Here is a 24,038-nt window from a genome sequence, read left to right on the forward strand (position 1 = left end):
TTTAAGATTAAGTGCATTAAGTCGGTTAGTTTAGTGAGTATCCAGCAAAAGACTTGCGCATCGTTTATTTGGCTGCGTTTTCATGAACCCACTCCAATCATTACAATCACAAATCCATTTCATCGATGAGAATCGAATCGAATCGAGGAGAAAAGCGAGCTATATCCTGGGGAATGGCGATTTTCATAGCATACCCCTGGGAGTTGAAGATTAAAAGTTGTTGGACGGAAACCGAAACAAGTGCTCTACACTGCCAGCAACGAAATACAAAAAAAAACAACCGCATTCGCATTCGCAATCATAACATCAGCAACATGCTTAGAAAACCAAAAACCAAACACACACTAATTCGAGGAAAGCAATAAGCTGTTTATACAATCAAGTACTTACCCTGGTAATCATGCATCACGCACACACATTAGAGCATTCTTGTGAACTGACTGATACTTCAAACCAAAAGAAAAATACGCAGCGAGATTATGTATAGTGAAAATCACGAATATCAGACGTGAAATCGTCTAACATATAGGCCTCTGCCTAAGTTAAGCGATGGCATAATTTCAATAATAGGTTTTAAATAAGTTTTTCTACCCACGTGTTGTTGTAACTTTTTTACAATTTAAATTTATGATAATTGGCAAGCGACAATTGTTTTGATAACTGAGTGTGAGGATGAGAACTTCGGCCGAAATTGTATTCAATTATTTTGCATTGATTGGCTGGCAACTGAAACCACTAGATGTCTTCAAAATTGGCTAAATGCAACCTTAATTTCAAAAGACTTTTTGTTCGGGGCGCACCCCCTGAAGTATGGTTATGGGTTAACTTAGTAGTGCCCATGAAATCGGCGTCGAGAAAATCCTAAAATTAAAGATTATAAATTAAAACTTAACACTTAACAATTAATATATAACAATAATCGGTTTAGTTGGGCTAACTGAGAGGACTTTATTAGGATCTAGGCGATATGAGAGATGAGAGATACGTTGAATGACTTGACTCGACTTGATTAAAATTAGACGCTCCCACTACCCCACTTCCCACCACATTTGTATTTGTATTTGTATGTCTAGCATTAGGGGCATCCCCCAGCACACACACACACAACTACAAACGACAACCACTCATCATTATCACCTTGAACTTTTCGTGTTTTTATGTGTAGTTCGTAAGCGATGAATAACGAGATGAATCTATGATATACATATATACTTGTTGTTGTGTCTACATCTATATACATAAGTAACGTACCCGATCAGAACGATTCATCCTTGTTTTGTTTTCACCTTGTTGACCTGTTTTGCTGTTACGAATACGAATAATGTTCTATTACCATTACCATTACCATTATCCCCACTGTGTACTTATCTCGGTTCTGCTTGGACTAGCCAACTAGTTGAACTGGTTGTCCTTGTCGGCGAAGTTAGGCTAGAGCATAGCATACTTTAAAGGCAGGCGGCGGTCGCCAGGATCGCCGTGCCGCCACTGATCACCACATAACAAGGTACAAAAGAGGCGCAATTGGGGCGGCAACCACCCACCCCCTGCCACGCCCATTAGCCAGAGGCAAAATTTAGGCCTGGAGCAGGTGAAAAATGAGCAGAGGAGCACACACAGACGACACAGAAACAGAAACAGATAATACTTAAATTACGATCTAGCGTAACGGAGTTTTGCATTTCCAAACGAAAAACCATATTGAAACCAAGTAAATAACCAGCAACTAAGTGTCGTGTATATTCCATGTTAAAAATACAGTCGGCTAAATAAGCATATAATTATACATGTAAACAGTATATATTTAAATACAGATAATATATATAACCATATGCATACATATATCTAACCGAAATTATGAATAGCGAACGAAAACGAGAACGAGAACAAGAACTCCCCTCTGACGGCAATGATGTTCATATACCCTAGAAACACATAGATGTGCATTAATCATACGTACCGTTGTCTCAATGTGAAAAGCTTAAGTCCACGCCGAAACTAACGTAATAACTGCTAAAACTCGAGGACCCAAAAACTTGAAAACTCAATGAAAACCCCCTCCCAAAGGACCCAATCACTGGTGACCCCCAGAACATAACTTGGTGACCCCGAGCCCTCAATGAAAACATAACGAATATCCAAAATACAGAGCAGCTGAGATGTTTAACACTTCAATTAAACATTGGTGAGAATCGAGTACCTACAAAACTGAAAGAGATAGAGAGTGCGCACACACGCACATCAAGGACATGCAGGACATCCTGCGGTGGGCTAATGTGCGTGTGGGGCGACTATATTTTTTGCAAAGCAACTAAACTAAAGGAAAACGTTTTACGCGCGAACATTTTTAGACATACAAAAAATAGAGGAAGGCAGCACGAAGCGAGGGGTACACACAAAACACACAAACTACAGATCATAAATGGATATATTTTGCGTCTTTATATATACAGGCAAAGGGCATATTTGTATATTTACACTCAATGTACAGACCGAAGCTACAGATCACAGCAGCTAGGGATATAGGGATACTTTAGTACTTGTTGCTCGGTTGGCTTTTTATGCTTCATGTTAACTCCGACTCCAGATCAGCCATTACTAACCATTAGCCATTACCATTAAGCGGATAGGATGTGCACATTTTGTACTCTGCATACATATGTACATGTACGTAAGCCTAAGGATCCATCACTATCACCACTATCGCTCTCATCACACCGAAGCATTAACTCTAACACCACTCACGCTATACGAGGAAGTACCTCGAATAAAATCATTTTCAAAACTATTTTAAGCGAATGAAAATATACAACAAAGAAAGCAAGAAACTCTCAAAATCATTTCAATGGACGTGTTTATGAATGTTGATTTTAAACAATAAATCGAAATCAGAATGAATAAAATCGTAAACAACTAATTGTACGAAATAAGCTAAACAAAATACAAATTCTATAATAAAATAAAAACAGAAAAGACAAGAGCAAAATGATACTTTCAAAACTAACTGATTGTGGTTTTTATTGAAGAGGTGGGAACGTTGGGAGGAAAGAAATCTTATGTATAATAATAGTTTATTTTGTGGTTACTTAGTCATTGAAATATAATCAGATTGCACCATATAGAGCACGTGAATCAGGATGATGGCTAGGCTATTGAAAAGCAAGGATCGATTCATGCGAAAAGTACCAAAGACAGCGATATAACTGTGCTGCCTAGCCAATTGCAGCGATAACCATTCAATCTGTAAGAACTTGAAAACTTTAGAAATCTTTTCTATATTAGAGTGCCTAAGAACTCACACTTCTATCCACCTGATCGCTTCGTTTGTAAGGGGTTCTTAAAATATACCTGGTTGCCTGGAGTAGCGAATCTGCTGTGTGGGTCATGCTGTTCAACAGAAACGAGAACATCAGTGGTTGGATGCAGGTGACAAAGGCCAGTATTAAGTACATAAACTCAACGTCGGCTTGTCCTTTTCCGAGAACCACGCGTACTACCATGTATCCAGCCACAATGCCACTCCAAAGATTGCGAGCCGTGTAGCTCAGGAGGACGAACTTGAATATAGAGCACACTTCCGAGGTTACATCGATGAGGCACTGAAACATGGTGTGCAGCCGTTGAATCTGACACAATTGGTAGTCCACAGTTGTTGGTCTTGGATCCACGAGTAGCATCTCTAGTCCAGACTGCAATCGCCACCAGCATTGGGTTATCTCAGCTAGGATGGCAAACACCAGGTAATTCATGGCAAAGATCATGCACTCGGGAAAGAAGCAGTTGCAGGGGTGATTGAAGCCCATCCGGACGCTCATCAGCCACATGGTCACATGGATGCCAAGACGAAGGAACATTAGGATGGTGACTAGAAACATTGAGCAGTCCACGAAGAACTTTTTGCACTTCGGCACTCGATATCCCAACCGCTTGCTCTGGTCCTTTTGATGCCTCAGCTTCTGGATAACCATAAAAATCCTGTTTTGCCACTGGTAGCAGCACCCCATCGAGGTGGTTATGGCCAGGAAAACCAATGTAAAATAGGTAAAAAAGTTCATTGTCATTAGTTTGGAGTTTTTGATTTCCGCTGCGTGCGTTTCCCAGAAATCCAGAAGGAATTTCGTCGTCAGGCTGAAGACCATAAAGTTGTGTACTACACGGTAGATGGCCAGGCAGCGGGACCAGCGCAGTCTTTCTGCTCCGCTATCCATATAAAAATCCAAAATTCCATTCACGGCACAAAAGGAGCCTAGGACAAGTTGTACAAGTCTTCCTGGCGACGGCATGACCCTGTCCACCAACTTCCCGCGAAGCAACTGAGGTGCTATCAGGTTTTACGTCAAGGAAGTGTGCTAGAGCTGTCAATTCGATTACCAGAGATACCATCATCCACCCTCTTGGGAACACTTGTTGCTCGAAAATTAATTTATTTTGGCCTATATCTATCGATTTTTTATAACCTTAACATTTTGTGACTTTGTTCAATGTTGTGTAGGGCTGACATATCACTCTTCAGTATTCCAAAATACATTTCCAACTTTCATTAAATAATTTTGTCTTGAAAATGTTAAAGAAATACAATTTATTTATTATTACGAACTCAAAGAGGTATGACATTCAATACTTCAATAAATATACTCGTACGTATTGAGCATTATATTTATTAATTTTTCTAAATAAAAATGATTTTTTTGTAACTTATTATTTCAAAATTCCATTAATGATTTCATTATTATATTATTTTATATTATTAAAAATATTATTTATTTGGTTACGAAATGAATTATGCCTTTACAGGTGAGTTATAAGCATTATATTTATTAATTTTTCTAAATAAAAATGATTTTTTTGTAACTTATTATTTCAAAAGTCCATTAATGATTTCATTTAAATTTTGTATTATTAAAAATATTATTTATTTGGTTAACGAAATGAATTTACCGGTGAGTTATAAAGACGTTTAAAAAGAAAATCACTCTTTGAGATGTGATATGGCAAATATTTTCCACGTAACAACCCATCGACGGGCGGAACCCCGAAGCCGAGCTCGAATATACGATCCAATCCCGATTCCATCGATCGGCTGCCGTATTTTAGCACACTGCCCGAGCAGCCCCTACTTCAGTTTGGCAGCAGCAATCACGCGAATCAGTTCGGACCAGAAGCGAAACGATCCAACCATTTACCTATTTGAGTATCCAACCCACTGCATCTGAAACTAAACTATGTGGAAAACGCTTGACGGTTGACGAATTTCGGAATTGTCATCACCTTGAGTGCAGAGCATCGGGTTGGGCTAATTGAATCGGGATCGGAAAAAAGTGTGGAAAATAATATGAATGGACTGCAATTTGGGAACGCGGATAGAGCTTGCCAATTTTTTTGCTAAACAGCCGCGAACGCGGCAATCAGAGTGCTAAGTGCGCTATCAATCAGTTGAGTTCAGTGCGAGGTCGGCTGCATTGTCATGGCTGGATTACCGCTGCTTCTCGGTGGGATTACCTGTTTGGTGCTCCTGCTCCAGGCGAAGGCCCACTACATCCAGATAGACCACGAGGAGTTTCGCGCCAGTGGCTTCCCGCATCCGCACTTTCCACCGCCTCCATTGACGCCCCTGGATCATTTGCCCCAGGTGCTGGCCGCCAAGGAACTGACGCCCGCCGAGGTGATGGTGGACCTGACCAACGACCTGACCCACCGCCTGCTGCACTACCACTCCATCCTGAATCGCAACAACTTTGCCTTCTCGCCCACCGCACTGGTCAGTGTTTTAGTGGCCCTGTTCGAGGGATCGGCGGGGAATAGTGCCGAGGAACTGCGTCATGTCCTGCAGCTGCCCAACAACCGGGACGTGACCCGCGTGGGCTACCGCGACATCCACCGACGATTGAGGGTGAGACTGGCACATAGAACTAGGCCAATGTGTTTGCTTTGAACTTAACCCACTCGAAAGCCCCTTTAAAATTAAATGCCAACGTGCGTTTACACGCCTGGCTAAGCACCCATAGCACAGACCCATAAACATACTGGGGGCGCAATGCCAAGTGGTCATTGATAAAGAACAGAATCCAAAATCATGCCAAACAAATTGCCCCAGGCCTACGACCATTGCTCGATTGATCTCTAATCTGGTTTCAATAGTTCGTCGACCCCATTGGATCGGTTAATCTCCCAAAAGTGACCAGCAATTGTTCAAGTGAATAGAATTTTTAATTGATTAGGTTCTGGTCAATATAGTCTTTTTAAAAATTATTTTAATTAACTTAAAGTAAAGCAAGAGAGTACGCTATAGTCGGATTGGTGTCCCGACTATCTAATGCCCGTCACTCAGCTAAAGGGAGTGCAAGGAAGATGGATATATAAAAAACTTTAACTGCGCAAAACTTCTTAATGAAAGGTCCGATTTGAAAAATGTTTTCTACATTTCGATAGGAATTTATAAACACTATAAAGTTGCATTTATACATTTTTGAAATCTTAAAAGATGTGGCCGCCAGACACTTTTTAAAATCGTTTGTGGGCGTTAGAGGGGGCGTGGTGCTCGGCTGAAACAAACTTGCGCTGCGTAGGAAGCCAAAGAATATGTGTGGGAAATGTCAACCTTCTAGCTTTTGTAGTTTCCGAAATCTCAGCGTTCATACGGACGGACAGACAGAAAGACGGACTGACGGACTCTAAGAGTAACGGGTATAATTAGCTGTAGTTAAACCTTTTACAATGGATTTTGAAGGAGTTGGAAATCTAAAGTGGTTTAAAATTAATTTTAATAATTAAACATTTTTCAGACCTACTTCTTTGGCTCCGACAATCCCCTCAAAGGACTCAGCTTGAACAAGGGCAACGTCACGGTGCTCAAGGACTTTGAGACGATTCTCATGTTCTATGGCTACGATCTGAGTGTCGACATGCTATCCTCAACGCCAGCCAATCTGACATCAGATGCCGAGATGGTCAACACCACAATGGCCAGCAATTCCACGACCGGAGAAATGGAAGCGGAGACCACGACGTTAAAGGATGCGGAAGCCACAACAGAAGAACCTTCCACGACGGAGGCACCGGTGACCACAACCACTGAGCCGCCAACCACCACAACAGAGGCACCTGCGGAGGCGGAGGCCACCACTGAAGCTCCTGCTGCCACTTCGGGCGAAGAAGAGGCCGCCGAGCCCGCTGCTGAAGACGAGGCAGCCGAGCTGGTGTCCGCCTTTGTGGCCGAGGAGGATGCCGAGCCGCTGCTGCGCATCCAGAAGGCTCGAGTCTCCCGGCTGCCCACCAGCAAGCTGCAGGCGCCGCTCAAGCACTCGAATCCGATTACGCCCAAGCCCATTTACCTGCCCAGCGCCCGGGCAGTGGCGATGCCCATGATGATGGCTCGCCAGGTGGCGGCGGCAGAGCGAAAGCCATCGCCAACAAGGCAGGTAATTTCCATTGTAGCACCACAGGCGGCGAACAACTCGCTGACGAGAAAGCTCAAGATGGTGCGCCACAAGCGGCACGCACTGCCGGCAGATCTAGATGCGAATCTCTTCCTGACGCTCTTCAATCCGCACACCCACGTGCCGCACCATCCGCTGCACATTCCACCGCCGGTGCCCGCTGCCTTTGCTCCCATCACCAATGACTTTGAGCCGCACTATGTGGGCGATGCGGCCGAGGGCAAGTCCAACTACAATACGGACGTGATCAGCCACGTCTTCTACCTGGGCAACCAGCAGGTGGTGCACACCACCTTTAAGGTGTACAACGCGGTGCTCTACTACAAGTACTTCGAGCACTTGAAGATGAGCGTGCTGGAGCTGGAGCTGGATACGCCGGAGTACAACCTCATGATCCTGCTGCCCGACTATCACACGGACATTGTGGCGGCGGCTGCCTCCTTGAAACTGGGACCCACTCTGCGGCTGATGCGGAAGCAGCTGAAGCCGCGCTGGGTGCAGGCCATCATCCCGGACTTTAAGCTGCACGGCACCATGTTCCTGACCAACGATCTGCAGAATGTGAGTGTTTCTTGAGTGGCTTTTAAAGCATTTTTTATTGGTTTTTGCTCTTTGTTGCAGATGGGCATGTAAGCATGGGCGTGTAATCGATGGAACTCCACCGCTCACTCTTACTTTCGTTGCAGCTGCGACGTCTTCGAGCCGAATCGCGCCGATTTCAGGCCCATGACTGATGAGAAGGGCGTCTACGTGCGGCACATTGAGCAATCCATAGACGTCACCATCCGTACGCATCCCATCAATCAGCTGAAGCGTAAGTGTCTCGCATTGCAGCACACCTGAATGGAGTGCGGAGGCATTGAGCCGCAACGCATTGCGATGGCCCCACCTAATGGTGTTGCAACAGAGGCAACAGCCTCTGCAACACGAGACAAAGTGCAATAAACACTTCCTTTCGCTCTCTAGGCAACTACGGCGCCCAAACGAAGCCCATTCAGATCTCCGTGAACCATCCGTTTATGTTTTTCATCGTCGATCGCGACCTGGACGTGGCTGTGATGTCGGGCCGCATACTGAATCCGCTGAACGTGCGCATCCAATGAAGCTCGACGAAGGTCGACCATCGAAAGTGATGAACCCTTTGTTCACCCGGTGCCCACTAGTACGAGAAGTTGGCCATGCTTAGTATGAAGATGAAGTACAATATGTTAACTAGAGCCCTGCATGAATGGATTCAATGAATTATTTTGAATTTTTTTGTTTTATATGAATGAATTAATTAGAATTTTGAGTTTAATAGAGTTGAATGAATTTGAATTTTGGGTTTAATAGACAAACGACAATTTCTTTTGAAGAAGAAAGGCCCATAATTTTGTGATTAAATCGGCCTGAATTTTATTTACTAAGCAGTTAACATTGATTTGTTAAAAATGTTGCATATTTTGTTCTCAAAAGAAAGCACAAAAAAATCTCGCAAATTCAAAAAATTCATAAAAAATTATTCATTCATTCATTCATACATTCAATTCGAAATGAATTAGAAAATCATACAATTTCAGATAGAATTGAATTAAACAATTCAGAAATTTCATGGCATACTATGATTAAACAAAAACTGAATGATTCACGCAGGGCTCTAATTTTAACACTAGGAAGGTTGGTTGAAAACAAGCCGATGTTTATAGAGATATGAACATTGTATAAACTAATCGAGATGAAACTTAATACTTTGTACTTATGCAGTGTAAAATCATGTCGTATTGATCATATAAATAAGTTAAAATAGTCGTTTTTCTACATGCTTATCTTACCACTTTGAAAATAAATATGCTGAGGGGGTTCATAGCCTAATCTACGTCTAGTACTGGTACGTCCCGAACACGGTGCACACGCAGAAGAGGCTGGTGTTGCTGAAGACCTCGGAGACGGAGGTGTCGCAGTCGCAGTCCCAGCAGCAGCGCGAGTTGTAGGTGGCCCCCGCGCCCAGCTCCTGGCCGAGCATCACCTGGACCACGTGCTTGTAGCGCTTCACCTTGGAGCTGCTGGCTATCTGCTGGTTCACCTCGTCCGCAATCTCACTCGTCCACGTCCTGGCCACATCCTTGTCGTAGGTTTTGTCTGCAAATATAGATAAAAAGGTTGCTTAGCAACTGGCTACAAACATGGATTTATAGATTTTTACCCTTGAGTTTCTCGGCCATCACGTTGTTCATTATGCTCTTGATGGTGGGCAGGGGAAACATCTCTCCGAACGCCGGTCGCATGCTGTAGGCGGTGGGCTGGACACCCGGCTTTTCCGACTTTTCCCCAGTTTTCCCGCCATCAGTTGAGCCCGAGTTGAGACTTCCTGGCGCCGACTTTTTCGCCTCCTTGTCCGCCTGTTTGGCCACCGCTGATGTCTGGACGGATTTGGTTGCTTCCCCAGTGGACTTTTTGTCAGCCATTGTATTGTATTTTTATTAAAATCAGCGTAATTTTCTTTTAATTCGGTGTTTGGGAAAACAAACAAAAACAAAATTGCGGTTGCGATGTAGGACCACTCCGAAAATTATTTAAAATACCATACGGCATATAAATAAATACCTATTCACCGTGACTTTAAGGTTACCACCTGGTGCAAGATATGTGGCAACTCCGTCCAATCAGATTTAAATTTAAAAATTCTTTCTAGTTGGAAAATAATCGTTTTGTGTAGTTTTTTATCTATGACTTGGCCAAAAATGGTCTGAAATTAAATCATTGTACCATTTCATACAGGTAACAAACTAGCGAACTTATCCTTGTCACTTTCCGGCTCAATAAGACAAATTATCTTTCTTGAAAAATGTTGAATTTTTGATAAGAGCTCACTTTTTTTGCGAAAAATGGGAAAAAATAAAATGTCCTCGTTTCAATGAAAGTTTGTTGAGATCAAAGAGGTATAACATTCCATTTTTGAAAACATTGCTTGTTTCGGCTAAAATACTGTTTATTTTGGATGGAAAATCTAGTTCTGATATCTGCCACTTTCCGCTTCATTTAAAAAAATAATGTAATTTTCCCTCATGGAAAGCTCTTTAAGGAATAATATAATTGATGGAAATAGAACAAACCCACATCCCAACAACAAACTTCTTTAGGTCTCATAAAATCTTTATTCAATTCAAAATAAATCGAAAATTACATAATAAATTCGATAAATATGTTTTTTATATATGCAGGTTATAAATAAAATTACACAATAATTTAAATCATTTCATTAGTATACAGTTAATGGTTGCTTTGCTCTCTTACATCGTTATATGTATGTAGGCTCTCGCATATAGAAAATATTTGTGTGCATCTCTTTGTGTTCACTTTGATTTTGGTTGGGCAGCATATGACATATTACATACAAGGTTGTGCTGTTCGGGAGGATGTGCGGGTGCTTCATCAAATAAATAATAATACATTCAAACGGTATACACAGAACTCGACAGACAATCGGTGAAGTGAAAATAACCTAAGAAAACTCAAATACACCATTTACAATTACTCAAAATCACATACCCTTTGCACATGTTCACGTTACACAGACAAATCAACGTATTAAATTAAATAAAACACAACATATTGCCAGGACATACAAAGATCAGACAGATTTCAGTGGCAACGACTACTAAGCATACAATTAGATTGAATACGGAACTAAAGTTATTCTCCGAAAAACAATGCTACTCCTTACTCTCAAATTGCGAAATTAGTTTTTGGTTTTGATTTCCTCTCTGCCTGTTTTTTACATTAACCTTGCGCGCTTCTCCAAAATTAGTTATGCTCACTACTTAAATATATATCGAAATTGTTCTCTGCCAGCTCAATCACTTTGAATAGTTAGTTGCTCGTTTCGGCTACAGCTCATGGGTTTTAGTATTGTTAAATTTGTATATTCAGCTGCCTTTTTGGTACGTTCTCCCCAGTTTCATCTTAAGTATTTAGGCTCAAAAGTCCTTGCAGAACTTCGCAGACCAGCAGACCCCAGGGAAAGTTTGCTATTCAAATCTGAAATGGAAGGAGTTATTAGTTTAGAAATCATACTTATTATGGGACAAACTTACATTTGATTCTTCGTGGTCATGCGGTTGTCCGGTCAGCTTAATGCCCGTTGCCTCGGCTGAGGTCGATGCCGATCCCGCTGCCGTGAGGTCGAGTTGGGAGGCTGTGGGTCGTAGGGCGGCTCGCTTGGCGACAATTTCCAGCATCTCGTTGAGTATTGCACCCTCGGCGGCCACATCGGCGGAGCTTTTGTCCAGTTCTATAGGAATAGTGGTTATATATTGATTCAAAATCATATTTATCTCTTAATTTTTTCACTTACTGTTGCAGGACAAGCGCAGATTGAGCTCTTCCTTGAGCTGGGCATGCCGATACTCCAGTTGCAGTTCCTGTTGCCTTATAGTCAGTTCCTCATCGCGTTTCCTGAAAGCAAAATCAGTCCTATTAGCTTCTATAATTAGATAGCTTTATAAGTAAACCAACTTTAGTGCTGTGATGTTGCGCCAAATCTCCAAAAGTTCCTTAAGTAGCTTCTCGTCGTTGTCCTTCGTCGCATCCAGGCTGGAAAAAAAGCTTTTATTAGTTGAAATTCCATATGAAATATATAGATTTAAGGACGCACTTTTCAATGTTCTGCGCCTCGCCCCGCAGGGCCTTCTCAATAAGCACGCCGCGTGCCTCCAGGTCCTTCAGCTGCACCTCAATCTCCTCCTGTTCCCGCTGAATCTCTTGAGCGATTCGCAATCGCTTGAGCTCAGCCTGTCGCGAAGCCTTCGATATGGCACGTTGCTTCTTATGCTCCCGTGTCTCGTTAGCGTAGCTCTCATCTGGAAAGGGAAAAGGATTAATGGAAGCCTGCCAAATCAATCAGTGGGTCGGGACACAGGGCACTTGGGAGGGACTGAATATGCAGACATAAAATGAGCACAACAAACCATCGGATCTCTGATAATTCAGTGGCAGAGGCGGTATGGGCGGTGGTGTCTGGTCGTCCAGGGCCGTCGGGTGACCTGCGGCCAGGTGGTGGGGCTTGTGTATGTAGAGCTGCGGACTGGATGAAGAGAACGATTCGGGTTTCGGTTTCGCAGTGTTCGTTTGCTTTCGATAGCGACCGTTGTTCAGATACTCTTGCGAGTGATTCTGTGATGTCTGTGATGCTCCTGCTGCAGCTGCACTGCAGACCAGCATATCCTTGTCCTAGTGTAGCGTAGTGTTTGGAGGTATCAGAATATATATCGGGTTAAATGTTTGCGTGTTTTTGAGAGGGGTATCAAAAAAGGCGGATAAAGACATTTTGAAAAAGTAAACGGCTTTCAGATCTCTGATTAAAAACAAAATGTTATTTACTAGAAAATATTATATACATGTAACGTGCAGGAAGCTTAACAAATATCTCTTATGGATTACCATAACCGGAAGTCCTGGGAAACCAACCATGCAAAATAGTCCAACACATTGAGCTTAAGTCATACATAATCCCCGAAAAAACAATTATCCAGTGCTTAAACCAATAAAAACTTAAGGCTAAAAACACACAACATAATATCCTCAAGTTTTAAAATTAGAAAAACATAAATGTTAATTAAGAGGCATAGGAGGAAATAAAAAATAGAACAGCAGGCAAACTTAAGAGTTAAGACTTAAATAACTTTTGCTGGAATTGGGTAAAAGAAAACGAAAATAGAATAAATGAAAACAAATTAAAATATAATTGTTGCAATTTAATCGAGTTAATAGGACAGCAAACAGACAGAAAGCAACCATCCAGATGGAGAGATGTGCGATTAGATACGGTAGCCAAATAATAAAACTAAGCTGAGTGTTTTTGGAAATTTGAAAAACTCGAAAGTGTTTGGTAATTAGGGTTTAGAATAGTTATAAAAGTCCTTACACCAAAACCGAAATTCCTCAGATCAAAGCAAGACTGTAAATTGATTAAGAGAATTTTAAATGTTATAAATGAGACACTTAGGCACACCAATTACCGAGCTCTTGGCTGTTAAATTAACTTAATGCTAGATGAGGTCGGGTGAATCGATAGCTTGGACTAACATTTGGTTACATCAACACCGACCAAAACCACACACTATAGATTACTGACCTTGGACTTCTCCTTGGACTTGGGCGAGATGCGGAACCGACTGAAGACGCCTCCTCCTCCTCCGCCGCCTCCTGCCGGCGCATCCGAGATTGTGGGCGTGCCGCTGCTGCTGGTGCCGGGTCGCTCTGACTGCTCAGAGTGGCCGGCAGCCACAGGGACGCCCTGCTCCTTGGAACTGCTGACCGCGGAGGCAGAACCCTTCTGGAAGAAGCTGGACAACGACTGTATGAGACTCTTGCGCCTTTCCGGATCCTTTGGCCTGCGCCCGGACTTTGTTTTCGCCGCCTTCTCCTGGCCACCGGTTGCCAAGTTCGGATCGGATGTAAAGTCGGCCGTTTTGGCCTGCAGTACAACATCCTTTTCCAGCTGCTCCTGCTGCTGCTGCTGGCCCACCATGTAGGCCAGATCGTTGACACTCTTCGAGGCACTCATTTTGCGGGCACGGGCAGCCAGATCGCCGGACGGCATCTCCTCCAGCTGCTTCGGCTTGAGGGCTCTGCTTTGGTCGTAGTGCAGCCGCGAGCGTATCAACTGCATCTTCTCCTCGGGACTCAGGCCCAGCTCTGTGTTGGACTTGAGACGCGCCCTGGCCCGCGCTTCGCTCCTCAAGTTCTCCGTTGAGGCGGAGATATCCGCTGCCGCAGCTCCTCCTCCTCCTCGATTAACTCTTGCCGGAGCAATGGGCGTGACAAAGTCACTTAACTTGCCGCCATTAAACGAAGCCGTCTTGCCCAGCTTGTAGCCCGTCAAAACACTCGCATCGATGTGCTCGCTAAAGGGACGCGGCTTGTAGAGATCACCACTGCGCGTGGGCGCCTGGACAGTGCGATAGGGCGACACATAGGTGGATGTGGCTGACTTCTGCAAAGGCCTCTCCGCCGCCTGCACCTTTGGTCGCTCCTCCGCCGTGGAGGCGTGGTAATGCGCCTGGCTGGAGCAGTTGGAATCCTGCGGACTGCAGGCAGCCGCCAGCTTGGGCGTGGGACTCAGACTGGCGCCACTGGCATAGCCGCTGGTCAGCAGACTGCGCTGGCGACTCCTGTGCAGCCGCTTCTCGGCATTCAGCTGCTTCTTCGACTGCAGCTTGTCCATGACCAGGTCGTGGATCAGATCCTTCTGCTTGGTGCGCTCCTTGGTGATCTCCTCCAGTTTGCTGCTGAGCGTGGGTATTTCGGGTACCTTGCCCGAGATGCTGGTGCTTCGGGGACGCATCGTTACGGCAGCTTCCTCCGCGGGCTTCGCTGGATCCTCCACCGATTCTATCACAGGTGCGTTGGCCTCTCCCTTGGAGCTCTTGCGCCGCTGGGTGCTGATCTGCGAGATGCGCTGCTGCAGGGCTCGCACATACTCGAACTGAATCTGCAGATCCTCCTCTGGCTGCCCCTCCTTAGAGGCATTCCCAGGCGTCGAGGAATTGGGCCCCGTGCTGCTGCTGGTCACCGTCGAGGTCTTTGGCTGCTGCTCCGAGCTGCTTGGCGTGGATTCACCCTTGCCCGCCGCCAACATGGAGGCGAATTGATCGAGCACCCGCGGCGAGGAGGTGTCCAGTGGGCTGGTGACCACCGTCAAGGCCTCACTTTCCTCTGTTGTGGTCGCATGGGTTTGGGATAGACCCAATCCACCCATACTATCATCATCCAGTTCGTTGAGCGTGCTGGAGTCTGTCAGGGATTGGGTCATGGCGGGAGCCACCTCATTCACGGGAGTCTTGGCATCATCGTGCATGATGTACGCCCCCTGCTCAATGTAATCAATGCCCAGTTTCTCATCCCGCTTCGTCACCAAAGGCGGTAGATTCCCAGGGTAACAAGATGGTGGCGTTGCCTTGCGGGTCGCCTTCCTGGGTTCCGTCTCGATGTACTCCATGTAGCCTCGATTCTGAATGAGCGCCGTATTCGTGGCGGAATAAGCCTCGGCACAGGAGCCCTCCGATCCCGTGTCCATGAACTCAATGTCATCAATGTCGATGGCACTGAGAATCCCATCCATCTGCACCACTGGCGCCTGACGGGCCAACTCATGGATAACCTCGTTGCCGCTGGGCAGCTTGTTGGCTCCACTGCGTCGACGCTCCTTGCGCCGCTTCATCGTGCCCTTGTTGGAGTTCAGCACAAACTCCATGTCCACAAAGTTCTCCGAGATGCAGTCGTCGGCCGTCCAGTCGGAGAGTTCCGTTTCCGTTAAAACATGACCAGTGCCCGTGTGCTCCGTTTCCGAGTCGGATCCTCGGGAGAGCACCTCCCCTGTGGGCGTTTTGTCGCTGTCATGCGCTGTGGGCGTGGTCGGTGTGTCCGGCGTTCTGGCCAAATTGCTCAAATTAAGCGTAACGGGCTTCACTGCCTGGCTGTGCTCCACATTGCTCTCCACGATCAAGGGAAGATTCTTCAGGCTCTCGATCTTGTTCTCGTTCTTGCTGTCGAACTTCAGTTTGGGTGGCCCCATCTCGGGCAGCGGAGGAGGAGCAGCACTGATGACCGTGCATTCAGCTGGCTCCGGAGTAGCAGTCACTGGCTCCGTCTCATGGTCATCCTCCATTTCCAGTTCGTTCGTTTTTACCGCCGCAGCAGGCGGAACAATAACATTGGCGGGCATGTCCAAGAACTTGACATCCTCGGGATCTCCGATATACTTTCCATTTACAATCATCAGGCTGTCCACCTGCATCAGAGCGCCACTTGTGTCGTGAACCTCCAAGCGGGGCACATTGTGCTTTCCACCACCCGCTGTTTGGGTATCCGGACTGGTCGTGGACTCCAGAATGTAGTGCTGGATGTCCTCAATGCTTGAAGAGTCTGAGCTGGAGCAAATGGAGCCACTGCTGCCGGTGGTGGACATGACCTCCGGCTTGGTCTTGTCCCACGGTATATTGGGCACCTGGATCTGCACACTGTCCACCGTTTCATACAGCTCATGCTCGGCCACATCCTTCTCGGGCGAATCGCGCTTCTCCTCGTCCGACTGTTCAAGGAGACTCTGCTGCTCCTCCGCTCCCGTTCCCTCCTTGATGTGACCCAGTATATCCGGTATGCATTCCTTCACATCCCGCGACACATCCGGTATTGGTTCCTCCTTCAGCTCACTGATCTTGTTGCTGTCGGGTGTGTGGCGTTCATCCACCTCCATTTTGGGCGTCTCCAGCGCGGTTAGATCGATAATATCCACCGGTTTCTCCGGAGTAACCAGGTCAATGACCTCAATCACCGTCTTATTATTCGTTGGCGTGGTGGGCGAACTCTTCCTGGCCAGCTGGTCGAGCAGCGTGGCATTCACCGCATCCGTGTACTCCATGCCCTTGTTCAGCTCGTTCTTGCAGTTCACAAACACATTTTCCTTCTCGTTGTCCGTGGAATGACTGGACGGGGTCTTCTGTATCCGCAGCTCCACGCGCAGATCGTTGATCACATTGCTGGTGGCGGAGCGGATTAGCTCGTTGGTGGTTTGACTGCCCTCTCCTAGTTTTGTGCGATCCAGGAAGGTGCGCATGCCGGCACTTATATCGCTACTCGGATTGAGCAGCTTCTGGCACTCCGAGATGTTCGACTGGAAGCTGCGGATGCGCGAGTCCAGCACCGAGGTGGATCCCGACTTCTGGATCTTGTTGCCATTGGCCGGCTCGCCCAGCAGGTAGCGCTTCTTCAGCTCCAGGCTCTTCTTGGAGGCGATGCCCTCGGTGCTGGCCGTCTTGTTCAGCAGGTAGTCGCCCGGCCGGGGATTCTGGAGCGGAGCACGCTGGCTACTAATAAGCAGGGTGGGATCCACTTGGACCAGCGGCTTGAACTGCGGCAGTGGCGGCTGCGGTTGGTACTTCTGCAGGTAGCTGCCGCCCTTCTCCCGCGCCGCCAACTGCTTCTGGTGGAGACCGGCGGCAGCAGCATTGGGTCCGATCATGGTGGACTTGATCTGGAAGGGAAAAATATCAATTATAAATATTCTATATATGAGTGATTCTTTGTGAAACGTATCGAGATTTTCTTAATGGTCTCAAAACGATATCTCATTTTTATCACGATACTACACCATTTAAAAATAATTTTAAAAAAAGGTAAAAAAAATCCATTTTACAGATGCAAAGATATGGCGACGCTCTTTTTGTTTAATTAATTTATAACTTTAAATTACGTGGGGTAAAAAATAAATAAAAATACTCCAAAATTATAATTCTTGACAAGCTTTCAGATAAAAATGGTTTTATAAAAAAATAGTATAATGTACAATACATAATTCTTGTTGGCCCCTGAAAGTTTCGTCATGGAACCTCCATTACATTTTGCATAATTTAATAAAACAATAAAAAAGAAAGCAGTCGTTCGTTGTTATACTTTAAATAATGTTAGACGAACAGTTTTCGTTCTTAATGATTTCATATGTACGTTAAGAATCCTCACTCACCTGAACCTTTGTGGGCTTCCTTAGATGGGTGTCATCGATGAAGATTTTGGGCGCCTGGCGTATAATCTCATCGTTGTCGAACTCGGAGTCGGTGGATATCTCAGTGGCAGAGTTGAGCTCCACCTCGTCGGGCGAGGTGCTCTCGGATTCGGTTTGGACCTGCAAGTGGAGTTACGGATACGCTGGGATTAGTGGACAATTAGGACAGGACAAGAGGCAAACGAAACGAACGTAAAACGTAAAAAAGCAATAGGTGAGCCGGGATCAGTAGAGATCGGTTCCAACGATATTCTACGATACCACACCCACTGGCGGCGGCTGGTTAAATGTACAGCAAAGCAAACACCTGCGGTTCGCACATGCTAATTAGTCGGAGTTAATCAAGTTAATCGGCAACAAGAACGGCGGCGACATGCCTTTAGGTACGATCCAGAAGGGAAACGAGAGGAACGCTGGCCGGGATTAGCTGGAAGCTGGGTGGGTTAGGCCTATTATATTTTATTTTGGACGGCAACAGAACGACACAACAGAGTACTTCACTAGGCTTTACAGGTTTAGAGACTACAAACTTTCGGCTTTATAATTCGGGCTGCCTTTGAGTTTCAGGGTTAGCAATTCGCAACATTTTGCAGACGGCTGTGCTTGAATTTACCTTCGTAGATCGTACCCAGGTGCATTTACTTTTCAATCAAGTGGCTAGGCTAACTAGCCTTGGAGGACTTGGACTGGACTTGAACTTGAACTTGTAGGCGTGGCACATCGAGAGCAGACAGGCGGGCGGGCGGTCTAGCATGGTTTTGGGTATTTTCTTGGGCTGCTGATCGGGGGGACCTAAAGTAGTGTTTTCTGTATGGCGGGGTCAGGGGTCAGGGGTCGGTTGGGGTTGGTTTCGCTGACGTGTTGGGTTGGCTCTCAGTAGAGATAGTAGTTGAGGCGTCGTCTGCGGCCGCGAACGGGGTTAAATGTGAATATAAATGAAAAAGAGAAGGCTACGTTGGTCAGTGGTTCAGGGCTAAAACAACTAGGAGATAACGCACGACTCTTTGTTGCCGTAGCCGGAAAGTGATGCGGATGCGGATCCTGATCCGCTGGCGGGGCTGCGTCGCCGGAAGAGATCGCTCAGGTGGGAGCTTCGCGTGCTGGTCGATGGATAGTAGCTGCTGCTCGAGGGGATGTAGCTTCGCCTGGTCAGATAATCACTGCTGGGACTGAGGTAGTCGTTATAGGTGCTCTTCCTGGTCGCAGACGTATTAGGAAAACGATTAAGTGTGGAGCTGGAGCTCGCATAGTGCCTTGGCCTGTAGCTGGTCAGATCCTCATCCACATCCGAGTACGACTCCCGGCGATCCGTGTTGCGGAGCACCTCCCTCATATAGGGATTACGCTCAACCACTCGCTCGTTCACGAAATCCCTCTTGCGGTTGTGCAACCGCTTGCTCCGATCCAGTAATGCCTGGGTACTGGCGTCCATGGGATCCGCCAGGCTGACATAGCTCACTGGACGTGCGGTGGCCACTGTGGTGGTGGTGGAGATGGTGTCCGTGTCCTGGCTGGATTGCGCCGACAATGACTGCATAGAGGGACCCTTCTTGAGATCACTCTGCGACTTGGAGCTCTGCCGGGAGCTATTGGCCAGCGGTTTAAAGGGCTGCGGCGATTGGGAGCGCGGCTTGTCCTTGAATCTCTGGGAACCTCTTTTCCTGGGCGACAGTAGTCCCGCGAATATATCCTCTTCCTCGAGGGACTCGGCACGCTTATCGAAAACGGTCTTTCCATCGGGCCACTTGCGATTCTTAAAAGCAGCCGATGGCGGGGAATCCGAGCGAGCGTACTCGGGCAGCTGCATCCTTAGCCTCTCTGCCTGAGCCTCCTCATCCTCCAGATCCTCCGGATTATCCAGTTCCCCCTCCAGCTGCGCCTTGGGCCACGAGCGACCCTGAAACACCTCGGGCACGGGCTCATCCGTGGCCACCGGTTCGGGCACAAATCTGGGCTGCTCCGGCTTGGGGAGCTTCAGTTTCTTGGGCATGGGCACAATCACCGGTTTGTTGTCCTGCAACTCAATAAATGCAAACGAGCTGCGCCGCGTGGAGCAGGCGGTGGAGTCCATTGAAGTGGTGGCGCTGCCATCCACATCCAGTTTCTTGAACATGGGCGGTGTGCCTTCGTGTCGCGTGGTGTCCTGGGTGCGATTCGTATCCTGAGTGGTGCCACGACGGGAACCTATAGTCGGTGGTGTGGGTGGTGGCAAACTGCGCTTGCCACTGGAGTTGCTGCTGCTCTGCAAGGAGTCGCGTCTTCGCTGCTCCGCCGCAATGGCCTCGAAGCTCTCGTCGCGCTTGATCAGCGCCTGCCGTCGCTCCTGCTCGAAATCCTCGATGACGCGTCGCTGGGCCGCCTCTTCATCGGCATCGGAGGTCAGGTTGTTCAAGAGCTGAACGGAACTGGTGCCCGGTGAGATGGGGCGCATCTTGTTCCGCCGCGGCAACATGGGACTGTTGGGCAGCTTCTCCATGTCCCACTCCAAGGAGCTCTCCTTGCTGGCCACCTTGGCTGTTGGAGGATTGTGTAGCGGCCTTCGACGTGGCATCGGTGAAGCAGGCAGCTTCTCCATGTCCCAATCCGAATCCGACTTGGGTGGCGTAATTATCTTTGGTATCTCCACTAGACTGCTGCCGGAGGAATTCTCACTTTTCAGCGAGTTACTCAGACTTATTGGAGGTTTGCTGGGAGTTGGAATCTCCTGGGGAATCTCTTTTGGTTCGCTTACAGTCTCCATCTTGATTTCTTCTGAAGAAGATTCATTTTCTTTAAAAGCCTCTTTGGGATGATCCACTTCATCCACAGCCGCTTCTTCCAACATGCTGGGAAACCTCAAAGTTTGTCTGTCTTGAACAGGAATTACCTCCACCGCTTCAGGTTGAATATTCTTGATGTAAACCTGATGCAAGAGATCCTGCACAGATGGAGCCATATCCTCGGGATCTATTTTGGATAGCTTCTTCTTTAACCGTTGGGGAGCCACAGGAAGCGAGGGTTCACTGGAAGATGAACTGCTTTTGGGTCTACGTTGTGGGCGCGATGGGAAGTGCAGGCCATCCACTTCATCTAGGCAATTCTCCTGCTTGAATTTCTCATTAATAGCCGGCTGAAGAGCCTCCTCATCGCGTTCCAAAGACTCCAGTTTATCCAGGTAATCCCGATCGGCTGTGTTTCGGGAAACAAGTGTGGCCCTGGGTGTAATCCCCACCAGCTCATCATTCGAATCGAACTCCACATTTACCAGCATCTCGTCGGAAAAGTGCCCAAAGAGCTTCTCAATGCTCTGATCCTCAGAGCTGCCCCGCTTCACCACCGTGACTGGCTGAGCACTGGGACTCTTGCTGATGGTGGTGCACAGTGAGTCCGCATCGATGTCCTCCTCCAGGGGCTGCTGCTCCTCCATTTCCTCCACCATGCTCTGGAACAGTTCGTCCACCTGCTCCGCCTCTCTTTCCTTTTCCAGGTGACTCAGGGCCACCAGGGCCTCCTGGTTGAGCTTCTCGGTCAGCGAGATCTCCGACTGCCGTCGCGACATCACCAAACTGGATTGGGAGCCACGACGTGAGCTGTTCGAGGACTTGTCACACCCGGTTTTGGGTAGATTTTTAATGTCTTCTACGGGTAGGGGTAAGGATAAGGGTAAGGGAATTTCTACTACAGCTTCTATTGGCTTCTCTGGAATCAGTGCGTCCACAGCTGGACTCTTCGTCTTTGAGCGCTCCAGTTCCTTGGCTTCGGTGGCTTTCTCGAGCAGATCAAGAATCGCAAAATCATCTGGAACAGGACTGGCTGGCTTCAGGGGTTTCTTTTCTATATGCTTGGGGGCCTTTTTCTGAGCCTGCTTGGCCTGGCGAACATTACTGATCTTGGCCAGCTCCTCTAGTGAATTGTTGGCCTTGGTCACCTTTGGCGTTTTCGATGGGGATTTCTTTTTCTTAATCGGAGACTTTCGCTTCTCAGGTGACTTGCGAGTGCTTAAACCAAAGAACTTGGCCAGTTTGGAATCGCGATATTGCACTGGTTTGGCCTTGGCCTCCTTTTGCTCCTCCTTTTTGGCGTAGAACTTGTCACGCTTCTTTTGCAGAAAGTTGGTGGCCTCATTGCGCCATTCGTTGCGCAGGTAGTCCATGGTCTTCTCCAGATCACTCATCGATTCGCTGGCAGAGACCAGGGATTCCCGGGAGCGGGTCAGGCTGCTCAGATTGCTGGTGGTTGACTCCATGCGGCGCAACTTGAATGCCGCCTGCTCATCGCTATTCTGCGAATTCATCGAGGTAACCGAGCTCATCGACTCGAATCGCTTGAGGATGTTCTGTACTCCAGTTAGTCGCTCCTTTCCTGGTTTTAAATCGAACTCACCCTCGCCCAGGGATTTGGTTTTCACCAGTTTCTTACTGCTGCGCCTGGGCAGACCGAGTTCCAGATCCAAACCCGTTTCCTCGAGTATTCTATCAATATTGTCGGACAGATCGCTGGGTGATTTTTCATCCGCAAACAGCCGCTGATATTCGGAACTGGGTGAGCGGACTTCTCCATCTCCCAGAATTTCATCCAATATTCGCTCGGCCTCATCTTTGGGTGGCTCCTTCTCGGGAGGAGCAGGGGCTTCGATTGCAGCGGCTTCCTGAGCTGCCGCCTTCTTAGCCTTGGTTCCCTTGGGTACGATTTTCTTTACAATCTTAATGGTCTTTCCTTTTGAGGTAGCTGTTGCCTTCGTCAGGGTGGTGGCACTTCCCAATTTTACAGGCTTCTTTACCGCCGAGGTTGCCTTCGCGGGAGCCTTCTTTTTGGTTAGATCCAATGCTCCATCCATCTGGTGATCCCTCAAGCTAAAGGTGTCCAATGAGGCTTGTCGTTTGGGTGGCACTGGCTTTGTATCCGCCACCTTCTCTGGATTCTTTTTAGCCTGCCCTCCTTTCTCCTCCGGTTTCTTGGCCTTGATCTCCTCCTGCTCCTTGGACTTGGCCAGTGAAGCCTCAGTCTGTGACTTCTTCAGTCGATCGGCCACTGTTTCCACCGTTCTTCGCTGGGGAGCCGGACTGCTGGGAAAGTACTTGGCCAGATTGACATCCTTCAAGGTAACCTGGTTCTTGTTTGTGCTGCTCGAGGAGCTCTTCTCTTGCTTTTGGTTGGGAAAGTACTTGGAGAGGTCCATGGAGGCTGGTGCCTGGGCACTGACCGTGGGCATCGTCAGCTGGGATCTAATGTGATCCATGGTGCCGGCAAAACTGCTGACCTGGATCTCCTTCAGCTTGCTATTGAGCTCTTTATTGGGTGGTCTTCCCACTTCCACATCGGCATCTCCATCGAGATCTACATCCATATCTTCATCCTGATCGCTACTGTTCTGCCGTTGAATCTTTTTAATGGTTCCTAGGATTTCCCCAATGGGACTTTTCTTCACCTTTGGACTCCCGTTGCTGGCGTTGCTCTTTAAGCTGTTGGATCGGCTCACATTGGTGCTGCTGGTTTTGGTCTTTGGCTGGGGTAGTTTCTTCAAGCCCTCAGGTTTAGGCAGCTGCTCCTTGGGTCGCTCTTCGAAGTTGGGTTTTCGCGGCTTCAGCTCATCCAGATTGAAATCTATTACGGGCTTTGGTTTGGCCTCGGCCAACGGTTGAGGTGGTGGACTCACCACCTTCTCGAACTTCTCATCAAACTTGGACTTGGGTTGGAGTGCTGTGGCAGCACTTGGACTTGGAGTTGGTACTACCTTCTGGCCAGCTGCTATGGCCGCATTCTCCGCCAGCCACTTCTCCTTCAGCGTGAGCTTGCGCAGAATGTCGCTCTTCACCAGATTCTCCTTGGCCAGCACCTCCAAGTCTTTGTTCATCTTCATCATGTTGTTCATGTGGTAAAGCTTCTCGCTGATCGCCTCAATTTCGCTGCTAAACTTGCGAGGAGCATTCCGCTCCAGTTGCTCCATCTCGACGCGAGTGGGCGTGGAAAGGGGCGTGGACGGCTGACTGCGGGCGGACTCAAAGGAATTGGCCGACTTCAGAGAGCTGCCATCGGCCACATTCTCTTTATTGTCAACGTTTAACTTAAGCTTCTAATTATTTAGA

The 24,038-nt window shown here is 47.3% G+C and overlaps 4 protein-coding genes across 19 annotated transcripts in view; 1 reads left to right on the forward strand and 3 right to left on the reverse strand.

Moving 5' to 3' along the window:
- Nucleotides 1-2,937: 2,937 nt before the first annotated feature.
- Nucleotides 2,938-4,500, reverse strand: Gr85a (Gustatory receptor 85a). Its single transcript, XM_017141315.3, has 2 exons — nucleotides 3,297-4,500; nucleotides 2,938-3,238 (listed from the first exon to the last, which is right to left on the reverse strand). The coding sequence occupies exons 1-2, from the start codon at nucleotides 4,278-4,280 to the stop codon at nucleotides 3,080-3,082; spliced, it is 1,143 nt and encodes a 380-aa protein (XP_016996804.3). The 5' UTR covers nucleotides 4,281-4,500; the 3' UTR covers nucleotides 2,938-3,079.
- Nucleotides 4,501-5,134: 634 nt separating this feature from the next.
- On the forward strand, nucleotides 5,135-8,999 carry Spn85F (Serpin 85F). Its single transcript, XM_017141400.3, has 5 exons — nucleotides 5,135-5,887; nucleotides 6,780-7,994; nucleotides 8,055-8,062; nucleotides 8,120-8,247; nucleotides 8,400-8,999. Exons 1-5 carry the CDS (start codon nucleotides 5,462-5,464, stop codon nucleotides 8,534-8,536), a joined length of 1,914 nt encoding a protein of 637 aa, XP_016996889.2. The 5' UTR covers nucleotides 5,135-5,461; the 3' UTR covers nucleotides 8,537-8,999.
- A 91-nt stretch (nucleotides 9,000-9,090) lies between these two features.
- LOC108057229 (dynein light chain Tctex-type protein 2B) lies at nucleotides 9,091-9,993 on the reverse strand. The gene is made up of 2 exons (XM_017141401.3): nucleotides 9,616-9,993; nucleotides 9,091-9,551 (listed from the first exon to the last, which is right to left on the reverse strand). The coding sequence occupies exons 1-2, from the start codon at nucleotides 9,875-9,877 to the stop codon at nucleotides 9,292-9,294; spliced, it is 522 nt and encodes a 173-aa protein (XP_016996890.2). The 5' UTR covers nucleotides 9,878-9,993; the 3' UTR covers nucleotides 9,091-9,291.
- Nucleotides 9,994-10,544: 551 nt separating this feature from the next.
- The window catches only part of Mical (Molecule interacting with CasL), a 45,402-nt gene continuing 31,908 nt past the window's right edge, over nucleotides 10,545-24,038 (reverse strand). For 9 of the 16 annotated variants that reach the window (XM_070217215.1, XM_070217213.1, XM_070217219.1 and 6 more), the window contains 2 exons: nucleotides 18,972-24,025; nucleotides 18,813-18,874 (listed from right to left, as the gene is read on the reverse strand). In XM_070217215.1, the coding sequence (XP_070073316.1) occupies nucleotides 18,847-18,874; nucleotides 18,972-24,025 (5,082 nt within the window). In that variant the 3' untranslated portion in view covers nucleotides 18,813-18,846. Of the gene's footprint in view, nucleotides 11,451-11,506; nucleotides 11,704-11,766; nucleotides 11,868-11,927; nucleotides 12,006-12,066; nucleotides 12,272-12,379; nucleotides 12,642-12,732; nucleotides 13,099-13,335; nucleotides 13,369-13,545; nucleotides 17,446-17,934; nucleotides 18,094-18,812; nucleotides 18,875-18,967; nucleotides 24,026-24,038 lie in introns of those variants that run through there. The other 7 variants (XM_070217224.1, XM_070217223.1, XM_070217221.1 and 4 more) reach the window with 4 other exon arrangements.

Source organism: Drosophila takahashii, chromosome 3R (genome assembly GCF_030179915.1).
Source record: "Drosophila takahashii strain IR98-3 E-12201 chromosome 3R, DtakHiC1v2, whole genome shotgun sequence".
Lineage (NCBI taxonomy): Eukaryota > Metazoa > Arthropoda > Insecta > Diptera > Drosophilidae > Drosophila > Drosophila takahashii.